The sequence below is a fragment of the Hippoglossus hippoglossus genome, chromosome 3, assembly GCF_009819705.1.
Source record: "Hippoglossus hippoglossus isolate fHipHip1 chromosome 3, fHipHip1.pri, whole genome shotgun sequence".
Taxonomy (NCBI): domain Eukaryota; kingdom Metazoa; phylum Chordata; class Actinopteri; order Pleuronectiformes; family Pleuronectidae; genus Hippoglossus; species Hippoglossus hippoglossus.
In genome coordinates, this window is record NC_047153.1 from 6,650,208 (window position 1) to 6,671,360 (window position 21,153).

Below are 21,153 nucleotides of genomic sequence, written 5' to 3' on the forward strand. Positions count from 1 at the left end.
CTGCGTGTGCGTGCACTGGGAAGGAGGGACGGCGGTGGAGAGATTAGGTGAGGTAGAATTGGCAGCCGCTCGTCACCATACGAGATGAGAGTTTGGGTTCCCTTCAGACATGAGTGGCCCTATTCAGGATGGCCAGTCAATGGGAACTCAATCTGGTCGAGCAGATCCAACAGAGCGTTCTGCTCCAGCTAACTGAGAGCTTTAAGCCAGTCCAATAAACAGGGACTTTAACATGAGAAGGAAGAGAGAGAGACGGGGGGGACAGAAGAGTGAGATAAGAAGAAGAAGAGAGAGCAGAAAATAAAGATATACGGTAAATAAAAGGAGAGAGGCAGATAAAGAGATGAAAAGGAGTCAGGTATCAGACACATGCAACAGTAAATCCTCTACAGAGGTGAAGAAAGAAAAGGAGTCAAAGTCGTTTTTAATTGTGCTGAAATTAAAGGAGGCAGCCGACTATTAATCCTCACCCAGTGATCGCAATCAGTTTCCACCAAGATTAGATGGCACTGGCTTATTTGACCAGACTTAATTATTTGATTTCAGTCAGCTTATACCTCCCGGAGTACAAAAATGTGTATGTTCTTATGCACAGAGCATTAATTTCTACTGAGCAGTGAAGCTGAAGTCTGTAAAGTACACCTGAACACCAAACACAGAGAACCGGGGGCCGACAAAGTCAAGACACACAGGAGAAGCAGAGTCAACATACCGTGCTCGACTCGCGCTCTTTCAGAGGAATGGCCAGAGGTGAGTGAAAAGATGAGGGTCCAGGAGAGAGAAAAACAAAACACAAATTAGTACGAGTGTCACCACAACTGAGAGATTCAATCACATAACAATTATTATTCATGTAAAACAAAGCTCTCATATGTGCAGCTCAGCATCATTCATGTTGTTACCACTTTATATCTTTTATAAAAGGGTTCATAAGTTGTGATAAAATAACTGTTAATGCTTAACAAACACTGATGCATTATATATCTCTATGAACTTTGGCTTTAGGTTGACAGGTTGTGAAAACCTGGTGATTGTTCTCAATAACGTTATCTTTATCAGGTATTCAGTTCATCAGGTGAACTCTCTAACGGACAGCTTGCCCTCTGGAAGTCTGGGTACAGGCTGTGGGACCAAGTCCACGTTTAAAAAATATACATTCACAACTGCAGACGTGATGAAATACTAAAAACTCCTCTATCAATGATTTAAATTACAGATGACTCAAACAAGACCATTTATTGTTGTTTCTCTGTAAAACAGCAGACCTGATGGCGTGTGAGAAAGTGACAAAGGTTTAGTAGATAATATTAACCTAAACATCTATTGCTCTTATATAATCATTAATAAATCCATTAATAATGTCAAATTCCTGTTTAAAAGTTGACTCACTAATTGGTACCATAACATTTAATGACAAAAATACAGATACAGGTTGTATTACTATCAACGTCGAAACTGAACAGTTCTACACTGTCTTTATTTTTCTATGCTATTAAAGTATGTTTATCCTCGAGTGTGCAAACCTCTAAAATGTCCTTTCCTGTTTCGTGATGTTGGTATAAACTATTTTCATATCAAAATATATTATATTAAAGCCAAATAAAATTACCCGTGTAAATATTTCCTCACCCAGTAATTCTGTGCACAAACACTTAGTTTTAAAACATACAGCGACATGTTTCTATGATAAATGTGTCTGGCTGGTAAAACCTGTTCTTGGCAGTTACAATCAGCAGTAAAATGCTACGGGCGCTTTGTGCGGCTGGCTGTGCTCCTCACCTCGGTGCTCCAGGTCGTGGTGGTTCTTCTCATCCTTTACAGGCAGGTGGGCCTGACTGCCAAGAGCTCCCAGAGCCAGCAGGCCGGAGCCAGCGCCTGTCACAGAGGGGATGCCAGGCGGCTGCAGGCCTGAGGGGTGAGGGGGCAGCTGGATCGGGGGGCCGTGGGCGGCGTGAGAGAGGTGCTGGGCCTGGAGCTGCTGCTGCTATAAACAAATGCAGAGAGACAAGAGACAAGACAGAGGACAAATGGGTCGGCTGGGAAGAGAATCTGTGAATGATCGCACTCTACTCCAGCGTTACAGCTGGATCTGACAATATTTAGTCCAAGGCCAAAGCGATTATGCATAATAGCCGAATGATGACGACTCCCAACATGCTGTTCCAGCTCATTCACTGTCTGAGGGAAAAAACTGATTCAGTTTGAATCTGCAGATAAACAGTGTAGTTATCATCTGCTTCAACATGCTGGATTAACTGAAACAGTAGAATACATTTGTTAATTGGTATTAGTCTTTAATTTATCTCACATTCTCATCATCTTTAGCATTTGTCTTTGCATCATTAACACATCACAGGGCACGGTCACACATTTTTCATTTGAAATTTATCATGATAAAAAACAGCAACTCATCACAGTGAAGAATAAGATGTTAATAAATAATTTAAACTGTTGTAGATTCATTCTGTGCGTTGAATCAAAGTATGGTCGACTGACACCGCTCTGTGCTAACGTCTGCACATGAATGCTCCTCAGTGTTGAGCCTATGAAAACACTGCCTCCAGGTTTACATGACAGATGTGTTTCTCTTCTCATATCACACCTCACTTACGACAACCCTGCCACACTCATCGCTGCTGCTCTACAAACTGCCTGTTGTTTCTTACTGAGGATACAAGACCTTCATGTGACAACCATGTTTGACGACATGTCTCCCCCTGGTCGCCAGAAATGATACGGAACATTTTCCCCCAAACTCTGCACCTCAATCATAGTTGGAACTGTTACAAAAAAAATAAAAATCAATAGATCTATATTTGAAAACCTCAAAACCTTCTGGAAAACCAAGCAAGCAGGCATGCCCACTCTTCTAGCAAAACGCTGTTAAGCACAGACACACACTCTCTCACACACACCTCCCAAGAGGCCATGAATATCTGCGTGAGAGGCAACCAGAGAGGAGTGAGTAGATAGACAGGAGTTAAATAGCCACTCAGGCAAGAGGGAAGCAAGTGCTTTAAAACAAGGTTAAATAACACTTAGCACATCCATCAACTGCCTCTCTAAAAAAAAAAGAAAAAACATGATTGCTATTCTGCTTGCTAGATAGAACTTCAATAACCTCATCCATACATTCATTACACGACAGGGGGAAAAAACCAGACAAGGTTATATGTAGTGGCTTAGCACATTTAAAGGTTTATTTAGCAGCTGGCCATTACTCAGTCAGCTCATTATGTGTAGCTGGACCTGAAATCGCACAATGGATATAAGCAACCGAGGGGCGGCATTGTTAATCGATATTGTGCTGGTGTGCCCGGCAGCCTATTTGTTGTGTAAAAGGAAAAGCGAGCAAAAAAAAAAAAAAAAAAAAGGAGAGAGAGGGAGAAAGGGGCCAGCCAGAACAAGAAGAGGGGGGAGCGGGCAGAATCAGAAAAAATAACAAGAGAATGAAAGAGAGAGCGAGCAAGGGATTGAGGCAGGGACGTCCCTATTGAGTGTGCCTAATGAGGAAAAGCGTGCAGGGATCATTATCAAGAAGCCTCATTAGCAAGCTATGGCTGAGGAGAGGAGCGAGGAGGGACGAGGGAAGGGGAGTGGGAGGTAGCAGGGGGGGTGGGGGTAGAGAAAATTTCAGAAAATAAATTGCTTCCAATTCAATATTCATGGATAAAGAGCTGGCTTCCTTTCACACTTATCTTTTTTCATTATGTGTAAATGCCGCTTCAGCTCAGGCAACTTCCACAGGAAACAGGCAATTAAAGTTAACTAGGCGAAGCTGGCTCCCTGCAGAACTGTACTGTCAGGTGGAACAAGCATCAACAGTAGCGGCACAAACCAGCTGGCACACCGGCTCAATAAGTCTGGCAACGATCGTCACATTACCTACTTGTCTTCTGTACTCAAACACATTCTCTTCAGTTGATGCGAAAAAGATTAGACAACGCCTTCTGCTAAACACCGAGCTGACTCGTCTGAGTATTGGAGTAGGATTGACACGAGGGTTTTTGATGTATGCCATCGGTTAAAGAAACGCGCTGTCACGTGTCTGACACCCGAGTAAGGCAGATAACACACAAAGATGCCCAAAATACACCCAAACACACCCAAGTTGTGGTCTTCGAGGGGCATCATCATCTCCCTTCACAAAAGACGTGTGTTAGGCTGCCAGCAAGCAATGCAAAAGAGTTTCTCTGGCTACATCCATACTAATACGTTTCTGTTTTGATCTCCAACCACTTGAGCGTTTTAGCTCAGCGTCAGTAATAATCCCCAACACGTCTGAAAACATGACCATGCCCATTTGCATACACTGCACATGTGCGCGTCTGTGTAAACAGAGAGTAGATTGTCTATTCTGCAGTTGGTTGTTAAGAGAAAATACTACATTGGGAAAAGTAACATGACGGATTAATATTCATGAACCAACAATTAGGTGGAGCTTTTCTGCATTTATTTCAAAATAAAATGGGGCCAACAGCGCTTTCAAACTTCTCAGTTTTAGGCGATAGGTTCAAATGTAGCAACACTGATGTGTTTTAAAACTAAAACGCAGTAATGTGGATGTAGCCTCTATGTCTCGTAACTTCCCTGAACACTGACCATGAAGGCTGGATAGGCACTATGAGGCGGCGGCTGCTGCTGCTGGGTCAGAGAAGAGAGGGAGAGATTCAGCCAGAAATTATACAAGCAACAAGCCATGGGTAGTAAATATTATAACTGTTATTTCATCACTTTATCTGCATTTTTCAGTTTTCTTCAGTGATCTATTCATTTTTTTGTTTATAAAAAAGAAAGAAAAGAGTCTGAGGTGAAGCATTTAGATCACCAAAGATATTCAGAGTGACAACAAAGAAAAAACAACAATATTAACATTTAATACGGTGGAAGCAGCATTTTATATAACTGTTTGGGAAAAGGGGAACTGCAAACTGTTGGTAACAAACGTGTGGATGTAAATGAATCAAACTGCGTATACACACTCAGACCAGATGGAAATATGACCTTCACATGCAAATTTTTCACAAAGGAGATCACTGTGAGGAAATGAAGCAGAGTGACATCACAAACAAAACCAGGCAGTGTAAAAGCTGTGTTCTACAGATTAGCATTTGTGCAAGGGTTGGTGATAAGCAGCACCCCACCTGTAACTGACTCGTTAACCATTACCGAAGCACAATCTCACCCTGTGTGGAAATCATGGAAATGAGACGACAGCCCCGACACTTGTCAAATCAAATTCATGTCTCACCTCTGGCGATATGCAAACCAGGGCAGGAGCGTGACGCCTGTTTGCATCTTTGTCTTTGTGCTCAGTTCAGTTGGGGTCATAGACAATATTCTTTGGAAATTTATTTGTCCGGCAAACATTGTGTTGACATTTCTAAAAATGAAATTATGGCATTAACTCCTAGTTTACTTTGGACAGTGCATCACTTGTGAAATTACACTCTCATACGTCCTGATGCCAGAGAGCAACTAACAGTCACACCATCAGGTAAATAGATTTTCACAAGGACCTACTTTTGAATTTGCCTTTTATTTTCACTTCAGGTAGATTTTTATAGAGATTGTATTATATTTGAAATATTTGTACAAATGCTTTATTAAAAAATAAAAATAAACATAGGGTTGTGACTTTCAATGTAAAATGAGTCGTTAAGTCTTTCAAATAAGAAAATAATAATGATAAAATCATGGGGAATGTCTAATTTCTTGCAGTCCATGGTGGTGACTTTAAACACCTTGATTTATTCAACCATCAGACAAAACTCAAAGACATTTAATTTAAAATGCAATATAAATATAGGAAAATGGCAAATTCTTCCCTTTGATCAGCTGGATTCAGGCAGAAATTGTTTGGTCTTTTTACGGGGGTTTGGGGACAGGGACTAAAACTGATACAGAGCCAAAACACTTACGCCTGTTTAAGTTTGACGACGCAAATGAAAACGGAGTGTTATGGATGTAGCCTGAGACTTTACTGACAAGTCTCACACCGTGGGGACCTGGAGATTGATCACTTCCCATGTCTTTGCCGTGTGTGTGTTTGTTTGTGCGTGTGCATCTGGCCCTGCCAACCCTTAATGAAGACAGGGTCACTCCTGTTGTAGACAGTCCTACTGAGCCAGGTTTTTTTTTTAAAAAGAAGCAGGAGGAAATAGGAAGTAATTACCTTGAAAACTGGAGGTTGTGCTCCTGGCTCATTTACCTTAATCGAATTTCGATATCCGCCTCTCATTAGACTTGACCCCCTACCACTGGGACAAGCTAACCGCTAACTAACCTCTGCTACAGAGGGCTAATCAAAAGGGTCAGTTCTCCATCTGGGTCCAAGCTGGCTATTAGAAAACAGCTAACCTTCTCCCTCTTTTTTAAACAAAAGCAGATGGAAGAAATCACTAAAAAGTATTTTTAGCCAGAGTGGAGTTTGTTTGTGTTCAAGGGTTGTGGCTACAATTAAAAGGTCAGGAACTGAATTTTGAAGTGCTTCTTCTAATAAAGTTTAGTTTGCCACAGATGCTCTCAAATGAAATTTACAAATTAAGGACATTAAACTTTTATTATAAGGATACCGAGTTTAAAGCTTAGCGCTAAAAACCTTATGAACTGGTGAGAATTAGATCAAACATGATGCCACATAAATGTCACATTATTCACATCTTCATTTTGAGTATGATGAGTAGTGACAAAGTAAATAAAAATGTTCACAACAGTGTTGTCATAATGACTACAGATAACAAACTGGGAAATTGAAAAGTGCACAGTTACATGCAAATGAAATCCAATATTGACACTAATAGATGGCCAAATTAAAAGGAACTACATACCACAGTGTTTGTTAATATCTAGTTTCACTCGTTAATAAAAAGCAAACAATACGTGACAGAAACAAGTAGCCCATTTAGCCTGGCTAAATAACGAGACTGTTATCAACGCCATCAGTGGAGGGTAACCATCATGGAGTAATGTGAGCATATGATCTATCACAGGGTTTCTGCAGGTTTCAACAAGTTGAATTTAAGTCTTTCTGAGACCATAATGAATGAAATTTAAGGCTTAAAACGTTAAAGGCAGAGACAGTAGGTATCCATAGTCTTTCCTACAACCAAGCTGAGTGTACTGCGATTAATTCGGCCCAGAGTGTTTGTAGGTGATCAGTTATGAGCTCCATGTTGGTCTTTTTTGTAGTTTTATTACAGCATACAAATTTCTGTATCGCTGAGAAAAAACTACAATACACATGATGTTACAAACTATACTTGCTCAAAAAAAAAAAAGCTCTTTAAAGGGCAACAGAAGTTAAATGAACGTAAGCATATTTAAGACAATCTTAACGTGTTTAACACATAATATTTGAACATATTCAAGACTTTTTATGGCCTAAATTTCAGATTATTCAATTTTAGACTTTGGGAAGACTCTGATTCTCCTGTTCCTCCCACTTTGACGACTTTGCTTGAATGCGGCCTGAATCTTTTTTTCCACGACACCTCACAAACGATCGGTGCCTGTGAAGTCCATACTGCTGTAATCGCTGCGGCAATCACAATGCTTGTCCTAACCTGAAAGCTCTAATTCCTCTTGCTATTGGGTCAGAGGCAGAGGTAAGCCTGTTGGCTGGAACCTTTTATGTAATTAAAGTGCAGCCAAAGTGAAACGTGAAAAACACCATGATCTGATCTCAGCCTGGACTGTGTTACTCTGTATCAGATGTTCTTTGACTCCGCCTGAGACGGGGAAAATCAGAGCGGAGCAGCCGTTAGGAACTGCAGCCTATAACCAACAATCAGTGGAATTACAGCATTGAACACATCGAGAGCACATTACAAACACTGTCAACTCAAATAAAAACATGATAAACCACTGGAGACGGGGGCAAGTCTGCATGAGAGAGGACGAGGCACGTTGCTAGTTTGTATTCAGTATGAACGTTCAAATGCCACAGAGAAGAGAAGGAGGAAAATGGAAGCAGATTAATACACTAAGCTTCTCTTTTTCCCTTTTCACCCCTATTTTCCTCCAGAATCTATTGCCCTTTCCCAGGTTGTCCTTGACATACAACACTTCAGCTGAAGCCCGTGAGCATAATGTAGCTTGCTTGAATAGCCTATATGCCGTTATCCTCTATGCATGCAGTATTGCCCCCGACCTCGGGTCAAATGAAGGAAGAAGAGGGGGTATACACACAGTGAGAGGCAGATTGGGAAGTCCACGTACCCCGATGATCGCATTCAGCTCAGTCATTGTCACCTGCTTGGCCCGTTCAACAGCCTGAGCCACCTGCTGTTGATGCTGCAGGACACATGAACACACAGATGAGACTCTTGATGGGAAAGCATTCATAACTTAAGACTGATAAGATGGTTTACATACACGAGTCTAGAAAAAGACACTGTAGCTGAGATAAACAAAAATATAATGCACAGAAGTCATTTGAGTCAATGATGCTACAGTCGACTAAACACCCTTTGCTTCTGTAGCCCTTTTTCCACTAGTAGAAAAACCTGTTAACACCCACTAACATCTGGCTTTTTGTCTGTGATGTTAATAGATACAATCAGCATCCACTCCTAGAACAACTGACTCTGCAGATACAGGTTTTGTCTCTGGCTCCAATCTTTAGTGATGGGCACATGACACCTCAGTGAATGTTCCAGTTTCTGCTTCTTTATTTTGGAAGTCTAGACATTTTCCTATGCAATGTTATAACGGACATTGAACTTCAGGGCATTGGTGCATTAATAGCCATGAATTTTTGTGTACGTTGGATTTTTAACATTGTGGGAACGACAGCAATTTTTTCTTAATATCTTGCAACACTGTCAAGACAGCGAGGTGAAATTCCTTCTCAGTTTGTGGTGCGTCGCAATGGAAAAGGAGTCAATCGCCTTTTTAGCGGGTTAACTTGGGTGTCCAAAAACTGGGTATACTGGTAATTTTGGTGTAAACATGGTGATCATAGATAATATATACCAGTAGAACAGAAATAGGTTGTTGAGAAATGGGTACGGCCATTTTTAGTTGCATGTTTAAACTTGTCTTTGTTCTTCAGAAAAAGTCTGTAGATTTGGCAGAACTATCATTTTAAATTGTTTGTACTTTGTTTGGCAGATGGTTAAATAAGGTGGGGACGAAATGGGAGCTGCATGTTTTAATAATTGTGAGTGATTAAACTAATTAACATTTGTATTTGATTTATGATCCCAATACGTTCGTTAGTGTGGTTGTGCGGATTAAACTTGATTCAGTTACATTTCATCATTAAGACATTTGCAGTTTCTGTTGCTATTAAGCAATAATGAATGTCTTGCTTTATATAATATGTCAGTGACAGGGTCTCTGTACAATAAGCCACTTTCACAGTTTCCTGTACAGTTACGACACTTGATGAATGAAATGAATCTCATTCACATTCTTTAAATGCTGTTAGCGGGGTTGACACTCACCTCTTGTGACAAGAATGGCATGATCTGAGCCAGAATTGCATTGAGACGTTTGGCAATCTCAGTCTGTAGGCAGAGAGAGAGAACATATTAGAATAATAGTCCTTCAGTGTACTGCATGCCACGGGCAACACTATAATTAAGCAGTTAAGCTACCTATAATACAAAAGGGCACATGTTTGTGCACACACACACAAATGTGTCCAGCGTCCATCTGGGTAGACGATGTATTTCTTAACTAAAATAGGACAGCCTTAGAACAAATTCACCCCCCATCCACCTCCCTCTCTCTCCTGCTTCCATTAGGTCTTATTTCATTAGGAGGCTGAAATATGCTAATACCATCTGGCTGGAGAGACCCTAATGAGGTCCATACTTCATAATTACAGCCCACAGAGAGCAGGGTGGGGAATGCTGAAGCAGACAGGTTAACTCTCTGGCCCTATCTATCAGAGGCATCTTTGGTATCGACCACGGAATATTAGCTGGGAGAGTAAGATGATACCGCAGGCCTCGACAAACAGCGAGCACTTTACTGTGCTCGATTTGGACAAATGGATGTGCTATGCAGCCTGTCTACTGCGATCGAACGTCCCAAGACATTTTGCCCAAACCCATTTCCTTTTTTAAAAATCTGTACTTTCCACAGAGAGTGGGGAGGCATAAAAACGAGGCACACAAAAGTAGAAAGCAGGATAAAGGACAAGGGGTGGTGGGCTGTGTGGGGGTGATGAATGGTGAAGTGAAACCCTATGATTTGACACTAAGGTAATGTGGTTTGACTGAACTGAGGGAGGTGAACTAATTGATTCTGAGAGATTAGGGGTGAAAGCCCAGCAGGTGTGTGGGGGGTGAAGAGGTCTTTCCCGCCGTTTTATACGCTGCTGCATTCCACTCATTTTCTCCCTTAACCTTGTTTGACTGTGAAAGGGGGGAGGGAGGAGAAAGCAAGTGAAAAGGAGAGGGAGGTGCCGGTAGCCTTTTGCACAACGTCTGTGTCACTCTGTCCATTTTGGAGGAGGTGAGACAGGAAAAGAAGGACAGAAGAGGAGAGGGACAGATCTTTACTGGCCTGTCAGGAACTATCTCACAACCTCCTGCCTGACCTTAGACACACTCTGCTTTCTCTCTCCATCCTCCCCCCCTCACCTTCCTTCTCCAAACCCTTCTTCACACCCCTCCATGCTAATCTCCACTACTCTCCTCTGTGCCCTCCCTCCTTCCTCCCCCTCTTCCATCTTCCCCCTCCTCTGTTGCTGGGGCAACGCTATCTGGCACGGCTGATCGTTATGTAAATTGGGTTGGGGCCCTGACCAGAACAGCCTGTAAAATCATATTAGGCGCAGCACAGAGGCAGGTCATTAAATTGAATTTTCGGCCTGTCGATCTGATCGGCACGGGAAATTAATGAGGGATAACTGGGAGTGGGGAAGAGGCTGCACGGGGGGACGCATAGAGAGAGAGAGAGAGAGGGTGGGAGGGAGGGAGAGAGCTCTATGGAGACTCATAAACCATCATCATTAGCGGGGGCTGGATACAATGCCACACAGTAGGATTAGATTGTTTCAGTATCACACCACTTCTCTGGAAATGGCTGCAAGGGGAGCCACATGGGGCTTGTAGGAAACAGTGGTATGCTGATACACTCGGCTATTAGAACAACAACATTGCAAACCCTCACCACAAACCAATTCACAACGAAAAGCCGTCTGATTGTTCGTAGCAAATCATCACTCCAGAGCCATCACTTAAAGCCAAAAGCATTTGTGGAATGCAGGTACACTGTGCTAAAAACACAGGTTTCTCTCAGCGGTTCATTCTGAAAGATGAGCTGCAGCGCCAGGTGTTTCGGGAGCCGAGACCACGCTGAGTCAGGTCCAGGTTTTTTTTTAAGGTTAAATGTTCCCGACCTCTTGAATTCCTTTGAAAATTCCCCCCAAAGTTAAATTATTGCTTTGAAGACAGGAAATAAAACAATAGAGCAGACATCCTGTTTGAGCGCTAACTACTGTAGTGCTGATGTTGGACTTTTTGTTTGGTCATTTCTCAGCAACACTTTCAGGGAACATGAGGCCAAACATGACTGACGCACCAACCTGAGAGACAGGAATTCAAACCTCTCAACTGAATCACAGCCATTATCAGCTACATCTTGTCCTTGCCTTTCAAATTTAGTCACTCCGCTCTGTTCAGGCACAGTTCACACATGTGACGGAGACCAAATGGACACATGGCTTATTTAAATTAATTTTTGACAGCTAAATTGAAGGGGAAAAATACCGATAACACATCACATCGAATGACTTGCAGCATTCCTCAACGACTCCAACTTTAATTTGGAGGCACTATTTTTCACAGAGCTTTTAGTGCAGAGACAGCCACTGGAAAGAGTTTATTGACACTTAAAGCCAGTGAAAACAGAAGCCTTTAAACCAGCAGAAGCTTTTCACTGCAGCGCCACAATTACAGGTACTCAGGGTTCTCTAGTAGCACCAGAGCTTGGAGAGGGCTCTCTCTCTCCCCACTGCATCCCTCTGTCTATGGTGCACTGAAAGCCATTTGGCTGTTTGTCGCTCCAGGCATTAGCCCCCAAGTGGAGAGCAGAGTCTCTGACGAGGTTTCAATTGGCGAGGAAAACAAGTGGCATATGATGGGAGGAGGGCAGAGATGGCTGTTTGGGAATTATCTTCTCAGCCAGAGCAGAGGAAGAAAGAGGCACTTAGAGGTATCTGGTTCATTACAAATGCATGAAGAATATTTTGCATGTGCATGTCATTCTATTTTGAGCTGGTACACGCAAAAATGAAGTGACATCCTCTTCTGCAGGGGGAGCAAGTGGAAATGGGCCGTTTTCCAACAGATTGCGTTCGATTTCACTAAGAGTTAAAATCCTCATGACATGCACAATATTTCTTGTTTTGAATTATGCAAGTGCACTGACATACGCACACAAGTATTTACTTCCATTTCACCACATCAACACCGACACACAAAACCCATCATCAGCTGGTTGAGTACACACTCACACGGCCAGACACTAATTGTGTAACTCTGTTCTACCAGCCCCTCTAGCCTGGCTATCAAAATAAAGCGTGTCTCACAGCCTCCAGTAACCTCGTCAACCTCCCTTGAGAGACTGTGTGTGTTCTCATAGTCAGTTTGTTTTGGCTTAGAGAGAGGTCGGCCATCATCACCTTGGCAAACAATTCCAGGAATCCAGTATAAATTATTCATTTGCACAAGCTCTCTTTCTCCCTCCCCCTGTTCCTCATTTCATCCTCATCCTCCATCCAGGAAACGGACATGACTCCTTGATGAAGCACTTTCCTCGGTTTTCCCTCATTCAGTCAACGAGGTGAGAAAATGGGTATGCATAACACGATTAACAAAATGGCTACCGAAAGGTGGGGGGAAAAAAAATGCATATTAAGGAATATGATCAATTGATGGTTAATTGTTGGGATTGATATTTTTTCTACTCATGTTCCTTTTGCTTTCATTTCACCAAAGAGCTGAAATCAAAACGAAGGCAAGCGTACAAGAGATAAACTGGGACCACAACAGAGAAGAGGGAGTGAAAAACAAAGCAACCCCCACCACACCCACACCACAAAGTCAGCAGGGCACGTTGCTGAGGCAGCCTAATGAGCTGCGCTAATTAAAATCACTTATTGACAGCAACCGAGGGTGATTACCTCCACCCTGCACTCTTTGCCATCATAAGAGACACTGTCAAAACAAATTACCCCCCCAGCAGCCACACAGATCCCTGTGCTAGCAAAACCATTCAGATCAGCAGGAAGCTGTGTCTGTCGGAACTTGAATTACAATGTTTGTGTAAAGTCACAACTGGTGTTACCATGTAAGGGATGTGAGTATTTATTTATATGCACGTGTGTGTGTGTGTGTTTGTGCCCATTCCCCCACTTTTCAATCCTGATTTGTAGCTATAACAACACAAAATGAGTTTATCGCGTCTTTTTTCTCACTGCAATAAATCTTCTTCACAAGCAGAGTAATATGCCTGCCTGCATCCAATAATCCAGCCCACCTCTCTTCCTACCAATAACAGGGACGGCTATGGGCTGTCGGTTTACCTCTCGCCGATGTCATCAAAAACACTCGTTCACCAGGGATTGGAGAGGAGAGAGGGAGGGAGGGAGGTGGCAGGAATCATGCATTATTCACAGGACTCCGTCGACTTCACCGGGCTTATTGATAAACAAAGAAGATGCACGGGAGAGGACTTGTCGATTAACCCATTTACCCTGAAGCCTCTCACTCCTCTCCTGTTTCCATCCCTCCTGTTTGCCAGCTTGTCTCATCCACTGCCACCAGCATCAACACACAACAACCAGCTCAACCCCCACCCAGCATCACTTCTACCTCCTTGTTGGTGATAAGTGCCTGACAGAAAACGCTCAAGAATGGGGAGGGGGTTGAATCGCAGCAAGCTCCATGATAAACAGAAAACACACCTACTTAGCACACATAGCAGCACCACACAGATACCCAATGCCTACAAAAAACATCTACACCTGATGAATTGTGCAGCGTGCCGCTGTTCCAACTGGGCTCCCCTCCCACTGACGCCATTAACCTTCTGGATCTGAGGGCCATGACGCCTCCGCCCCACCTCTCTGTCTCGCCTTCTCCCTCTCTGACAGACTCCCACTTTCATACATCATATCAAACAGCTAATGACATGAGGGCCATCATTCACATCACTCCATCGGGGCGGCAGGGGGGGAAATAATGATAAGACATAAGGGCACGAGGAGGAGGTGGGAGAGGAGAACTGAGGAGGAGGCGAGGGAAGCAGAAAGCAACACGGAATCTGAGAGAATGGATATGTAAGTGTCAAAGATAAGAGGGACATCGTGAAATAGTTGTAATCTATTTTTCTACTTTTAAATAAACAAAAGAAAAGATTACGCTAAGACAAAAGAAAATGTGGCTAAAATGATTTTATCACCTCCCCCTGTTCCTGCATGCCTCCAGTCTACTGATGCTGAATCCACACGGCTACGTTTTAGTCTTTAAATGCATCACTCTTGCTACTTTTACATCTGTTTGAACACTGTGATAAAACGAAAACTTATTAGTATGGATGTAGCCTGAAACTACTCATTGGGGGGTGTGGTGGTATTTTAGCCCTGTTCATCAGAAGTCTTTCCACTGCAGCGTGATGCCCAGTGCTGGGTGGCAGCTGAACTAATGAGCTTTTAGCCCAGCTGGCACTGGGGAGGCAGACACACAATGGTGCAGACATGTCTCCACGCGCACGCGCGCACACACACACACGGACAAACCACACAATACCACATTCTCTCAGACTGTCTGCCAAATACTTCACTTTAATCTTATCAAACCATCCCCATCAGGCAACGTGCCCTTCGTGTTGTTTAGCCTGTCAGCATTTTCACTACAGGAAGCCGGTATGTGTATCCCTCCTAATGGCATTTAAGGATGAGGGCAGAAACTAAGGTCAGCGATGTGTGTGTTAGTAGGTGTGTTTATATTCCTCAATCACTAGGGGAAAAAAACCACAGTGTTATGGATTTATACAGACCATCTCTGATATGGCTACATACCTGTTTGTGCATCTCAATGTTGAGCCCATAGGACATCTCATAGTACTGTAAAACAGAAGAGAAAACATTCAAAAAATGTTGCCAAACAAATTTTAATTTGTACATGGAATCAAAGTAATGAGGCTAGATGTGCCGCTGCATGATACACTGCATGTACAACACAAAATAGGAATCTGACTTTTCTCGACTGAGGAACAGAGAATGTTAGTGCATCAAAGCTGTAAAAAAAAAAAAAAAAAACTTGACGGTGACATGAACAACAAAAGAGAAGTCGACTATATGTTGCAGCACTCGAGTGAAGCTATAAAAAAAACCACAATGACTGATTAACCAAAGAGGTTGAAAACTCCATTTACTTTTTGCAAACAGACGATTGGCTGCCCGTCTCCGAGCACAAGCACCGTCTATGGCTTCAGAAACCAAGAGGAACGCCAATGCTATTATTGAAAACATTATCTGCTGCCGAGTGCCAAAAGCCTGTGAGCCCACCACCAGATGCAAACTGAGACTTAATAGTTTGTCTTGTTTATCTAACACACACTAAACAGTTTCCATTTTTTACAGCTACTCCCACCACCTTCTGCTTTCTCACAAAGAAAATAATATTTAACAAACGTACTGTTGCGCTTGGTTAAAGTAATTCCTTGCAAGTACAAACAAGATAAGCACACACGTACACAAACTACGAGTGAGCTCTTAGCCACATCGCCTGTAAGATAAAGGTTGATCTTTTTTCCGTGCACACAATGCAGCTTTTCCGGTATCAGAAATAACCTTTGAGTTGAGATTTTGTTGCACATGCACAGATTTCATTGTCTCTATCTGATCACCGGGGGGCCCTGAACTGAATGTAATATGATTTAATTGCAGTTTTGGAGCCGTTTTACATTTAACCTGCCACACAGCTTTGATGGAAATCAAACACCTATCAGGAGAAAACGCCTGGCCCCAGAAAGCACTCTGTTATCTTTATGGTTGGAGAAAAAGACACAAGTCACCTAATATCTAAGAACCCCTGGGTGTGTCTAAAGTGTCTGAACGAGCGCACGGTTCAACTTAGGAGAATTTAAAAGAAAAAAGAAAAGAGTACAGGAAACCCTCTGATTCATGTGCAAAGCCAGCAGACCAGTCATTAACCCCCAGTGGGTCATGTTGGGTGTGTTAGGGAGGGGCGGCGGAGGGTCATAAAGAGGACCCCTGAGCCAGAGCCACGGGGAGGGGGTCGTCACACCACACAATCAATAGTTGGACATTTGACCCCATGCTAGAGTCTCGGCTGCCTCTCCGCACACCCCCACCCTCCACCTCCTTATCCAATGAAAACACAGGTGTGAGTCAACAGCAACGAGCAGGAACAAACGCTAACATGGTTTTTGCAAAACAACGAGGCTGCACCACCTGTGACTGTTCACCTGAGGCAAAAAGGAGGATATGCTAGTAAATCAGATTCACAGCTTTATGAGGATCGCTCTTACCATGACGTAGTGACGCTGCATCTCTGTCTTCTCATTGGCCAGTTTGTCGTACTCCACTTTAAGGCTGAAGAAAGAAGGAAAGTATTGTTTAATTTCTGGTGACGGTTAAACAACGGAGTGAACACACCGATTTATGGATATGAGAAAAACTAAATATGGAACATAGATATGTTTATGCTTCATTAGTGTAGAATTGGTGAGTGAAGTGGAACTAAACAGAGGCAGCTTCCTCTTCCTATTCTTTCCAGGTAGACAGCATTGTTTACAGGAGGCCAATCATTACCTGTGGTACTGGGCCTGCAGGAACTGAAACTCATCTTTGATCCTGTCGCAGGACTCCGCCACGGTGAACTTGAAGCCAGGCTGCCCTGGCTGATGAGGTGCCTGGAAAGTGCAAGGTTGGAAATACCACAGGTGTAAATAGCGCCATCGCAGCCGGGATAATAGTCTCATCTGTCTCTCCTGCCACTTCCACCCTCTCTCCCTTTCTTTTCTTTCTCTTGATGGTTTGTCCTCACATTTCCCCTGAGCCCTGACTGGCGGAGGACGGAGCCGCTTTCACTCAACAACATGTGCCATGACAGAGAGGAGGGTCACTTCATCCAGCCTCAAAGTAATGTTACACAGTGAGCAGAGGAGAACATGGAGGGGGGTGGAGGGGGGGAGGAACACTTTAAATCAAACACAGTTGTGGGATTTCGGTGTGTGCTGTGCAACAAGCACAATTAACCTTTTAGCACAAAAAAATGCAGCAACAGCAACAAGAAGAGGAATTAACTGTGTTCCTATATGATCTGCTGTCCCGAGTTGAACCAAAATCTTCTGATCTTGTTGCCAATAAAACACGATCTCCCAGTTTTCTGCGCTGCCACAGCGGTGCAGACCATAAATAGTAAGGTGTGGATCAGCAGCTCCTCTCTGACGAGCTAATTAGGCTGTTGTGAAGGGCGGTGCGGTTGCATCAATTCACAGTGACAAAGACAGCTACTTACCGGATGCCGGCCTTGTGGATACATGTCGGCTCCTTAACACGAGATAATCTGCGTGGTTTCTCTCTCGCTCTCTGTGAGTGAGTGTGTAGTCCCAGTGAAGGTGCGGGAAAATCACCGCCACCCCCTCCCCCGCACACGCACGATGGCGGCGGACAAAGCCTTGTTCTCGGCTTCGAGGCGGCGCCCTCAGACCCCGGCCGCTGGATGTGCGATCACCTGGTTTGTACCTGAACACACAGAAAAACGGGGCACAGCTGAGGAGCCGGACTCCGACATGAAGCGAAACTTAACCTCAAAAAAAAAAAAAATCTTGAAAACTTAAAGTGTTTAATCAGAAGAAAAATGTCTATAAATCTAGAAACAACTACGGCAGCGAAGCGAGTAAATCCCCAAAGTTGAGACGTTTGGTCACAACGGCTCCGACGGTTATTTCTCGTAAAATATATGTCTTCCACGAACAGGAGCGCACACACACACACACGCACACAGACACACACACGCACGCACACAGACACACACACGGGGGGTGTTTCGGTGTCCGGGAAGATCAGAAAACAAGGAGCCGCTGCCATGAAGCCACAACACCACCTCCTCCTCCTCCACCACCTCCCGCCTCGTTAGCGCCTCTCTCCGTGTTTACCTTTGTCTCAGGTACGGAAAATAATCCAGACACGAAACTTAATATCCTCTCGAAGGGAGCTGGAGAAAAAAAAATGTCCGTCTCCGCGTCTCTTTCTTCTTCTTCTTCTTCTCCTTCTCCTCCTCCTCCTCCTCCGGAGAGTCGGTGACCCGCGGCGGAGAAGAGCGTCGGCTCCGTCCGGCTGAAACGTCGGAAGCCCCTCGGTCGCGGGACGAGTTGCTGCCCGCGGACAAGTTCGCAGAAAGCGGGCGTTAGATCCGGCGGCGGCGGCAGAATCCTCCGGTGACTCCGGATGTCGCTCCTTTCACGCTCCTCGACGCTTTTTGAGAGAAAATGTCGTCCGTTGGTGAAACACAGCGCGAGCTCGTACCCGCTCCTCCGCCGCTCGCGCTACCACACACACACTGCTCCCTGGCACGAGGAGCCCACAGCGCGAGCAGCCAATCACGGCCCGCGGACAGGCTCGGCGGCGCGGGCCAATCGCGGCGCGGCTCCCCCACGTGGGGGGGCACCTCTGCCGCGACGTTGCGATTGGTCCGCGATCCGTGACCTCACCAACCACCACCCCTCCCTCCCCTCCTCCTCCTCCCTCCCTTTCGCCATTTTGGATCTGCAGCTTCTTCAAATAACCATCACTTCTAGAGGCTCGCGCTGCTGCTGCGTCTGTGCACGTCGGTGATTTAGTTTCATCAAGTGAAGTCAAACACACTTTCAATGAGACTTCCGGATCATTCAAACGGAGAAATGACGCCAGAGAGAGTTTCTGCATCTTAACATGAGCTTTACATGTTCTTCACATGTGAGGGAATCACACGTGAAGCTGGTCCTGGAGCAGCCAGTGTCCAACTGTGCACATCTACAGTTAGTTCTATCAATAAAGTTGAGACGATTCAAACCCACTACATGTTCCTTTAAAGAGGAATAACATCGTCAGCGCTAGAGAGGATCCACTGTGTTAATATGAGTTTTAAATATGTTTAATATGAGAATAAATCACATGTGAAGCTGATCTGGAGCAGCTAGTGTCCAACTACATGTTCCCAGTCAGTTCTGTCTATAAAGTTAAGACAATTCAAACTCTGCTCCTTTAAACGGACGAATATCTTCATCATAGAGAGGATTCACTGTGTTAATATGAGCTTTAAATGTGTTTAATATGTGATCAAATCTTATCTGGAGCTCGTCTGGTGTTTGAACCCAGAAATACAACTCTCTGCTCTCATGTCAAATATCTAGAAAAAGAAATGTGAACCCTGAGAATAACAGGAGGTCGTAGAAATGTTCATTCAAGAGCCTTCGTGTCCTTTGAGTGACGAGAATTGATCGAGATGTTTCTAACCAGACCTGGAGCATCTACACACTTCTTCATCTTCATCATCATCATCTTCATCAGCATCTTAATCATCATCTTCATCAGCATCTTTATTATCATCTTTATCAGCATCTTCTTCTTCATCTCCATCAGCAGCAGCAGCATCATCACCATCATCTTCATCTTTATTATCATCTTCTTCTTCATCATCATTATCTTAATCATCATCATCTTCATCAATTCATCTTCATCAGCAGGTAAACCACCACCCCGTCTGTGCTCCAGAATTTCAGCCTATCACGTGTTGTCGGCTGCAACCCGTCCCCACGTGGGTCCTCCCCGCCTCCTCTCCCTCCCCTCGCTCCTCCTCCTCCTCCTCCTCCCCCCCCCCCCCCCCCCCCCCCCCCCCCCCACCGCCGCTCTTCATCCAATGGCGTCGCCGCTGTCTCCCTGCGCGGCCCGCGATTGGCCGAGCGCCGTCGAAGCTGTCAGTCAGGAGCCCCGCTTGTCAATTAAAGCCACGTTGGTCTCGGGCGCTGACAAATGGCTGCGCTTCTCCCTCCTGCCTGCGAACAGAGCCCGGAATGGCTGCTTAATTAGCTTCGAATGGCTTTTCCTTTCAGCTCAAACAATCTGTCACTACCATGTGGTAAAAAGAGCCGTGCATAAAACAAAAGAAAAAAAGAGAAAGAGCCAGCAGGGGCTAAATATCAGTTTGATCCCCCCCCCCCACCACCAAACCATGAAAACATGTGCTGCAAAACAAAGCTTCTACCTCCATCAAACATGGTTTCACTCATCTGTCCACATCTTCATCTGAAAAATCTATATGTTGGTTTGTTTTGTGTCCGTTCATTCGTTCACGTTCAAATTCAAGGCTGTTTTTACTTTCTAGATTCTCCCTGGAACAAGTGCACCAGGTTCCACCGGCTTCTAGACATTATCATTTTACTACTTGATTTATTAGGAAGTTGTTAAATGTTAGGGCCGGTAGTTAAATCGCCTTAAGGTAAGAGATCAGTCATTTAGTATTTAATTTTTTTGTAGCTGATTATTCATGTTGGGCTCAACTCTGGCAGCCAAGGCTAATGCCGATGGTTTTCTTCTGGAAGAGGGTCATGTGATATGAGCCTGACGAATCGGCGAAGGCCACGTCATGACCGAAAAGAGCCAATCAGCAAGCGGCTGTGAGTTTCTCTGTCATCGTTTCAAAACATCACCGTTTCTGCCGGTCCAGACTAAAACTAGTTGCAGCTTCTACGACCTTTTCATTTTATTACTTGATCTTTTAGGAAGTTGTTAAATGTTAGGCCCAGTAGTTATATCGCCTTAAGTTAAGAGATCAATCATTTAACTGGTATTTTTTTTTACTTAAAAATAAATGTACCTCAAGACGGATTTAAAAGTGAAGTATTTTTATTTGCATGCGTATCATTTTATCAGATGTAAACAGGGAAGTTAAGAAGATTCTAAAATAGCCTGTGAATAACATGATACAGGATGTTGAATAAGTCAGTGACATTAGCTAGAGCAACTATCTTTGTTTTACTTTCTAACATTTCTTGTGTTACATATGTTGTATTGACACGAGTTTGTGTCTCCTAATTTGATTTTAACCTTTGGTTTTGCTTTAATTAATCATGTTTATTTGTGACATATACTAAAGTGTCTGGTGTCTAGAAAGACCTAAAAAT

General features: G+C 43.9%; 1 protein-coding gene across 16 annotated transcripts in view; it reads right to left on the bottom strand.

The window, feature by feature from the left end:
- tle3b (TLE family member 3, transcriptional corepressor b) overlaps positions 1–18,573 on the bottom strand; it is a 30,812-nt gene extending 12,239 nt beyond the window's left edge. The window contains exons 1-10 of one of the 16 annotated variants that reach the window (XM_034576278.1): positions 18,148–18,573; positions 17,508–17,734; positions 16,799–16,899; positions 16,516–16,579; positions 15,041–15,085; positions 9,450–9,512; positions 8,221–8,295; positions 4,603–4,641; positions 1,780–1,981; positions 713–771 (exon numbers count right to left, since the gene is read on the bottom strand). In XM_034576278.1, the coding sequence (XP_034432169.1) occupies positions 713–771; positions 1,780–1,981; positions 4,603–4,641; positions 8,221–8,295; positions 9,450–9,512; positions 15,041–15,085; positions 16,516–16,579; positions 16,799–16,899; positions 17,508–17,531 (672 nt within the window). In that variant the 5' untranslated portion in view covers positions 17,532–17,734; positions 18,148–18,573. Of the gene's footprint in view, positions 1–712; positions 772–1,779; positions 1,985–4,602; positions 4,645–8,190; positions 8,296–9,449; positions 9,513–9,621; positions 9,627–15,040; positions 15,086–16,515; positions 16,580–16,798; positions 16,900–17,507; positions 17,735–18,147 lie in introns of those variants that run through there. The other 15 variants (XM_034576261.1, XM_034576270.1, XM_034576252.1 and 12 more) reach the window with 15 other exon arrangements.
- Positions 18,574–21,153: the final 2,580 nt, after the last annotated feature.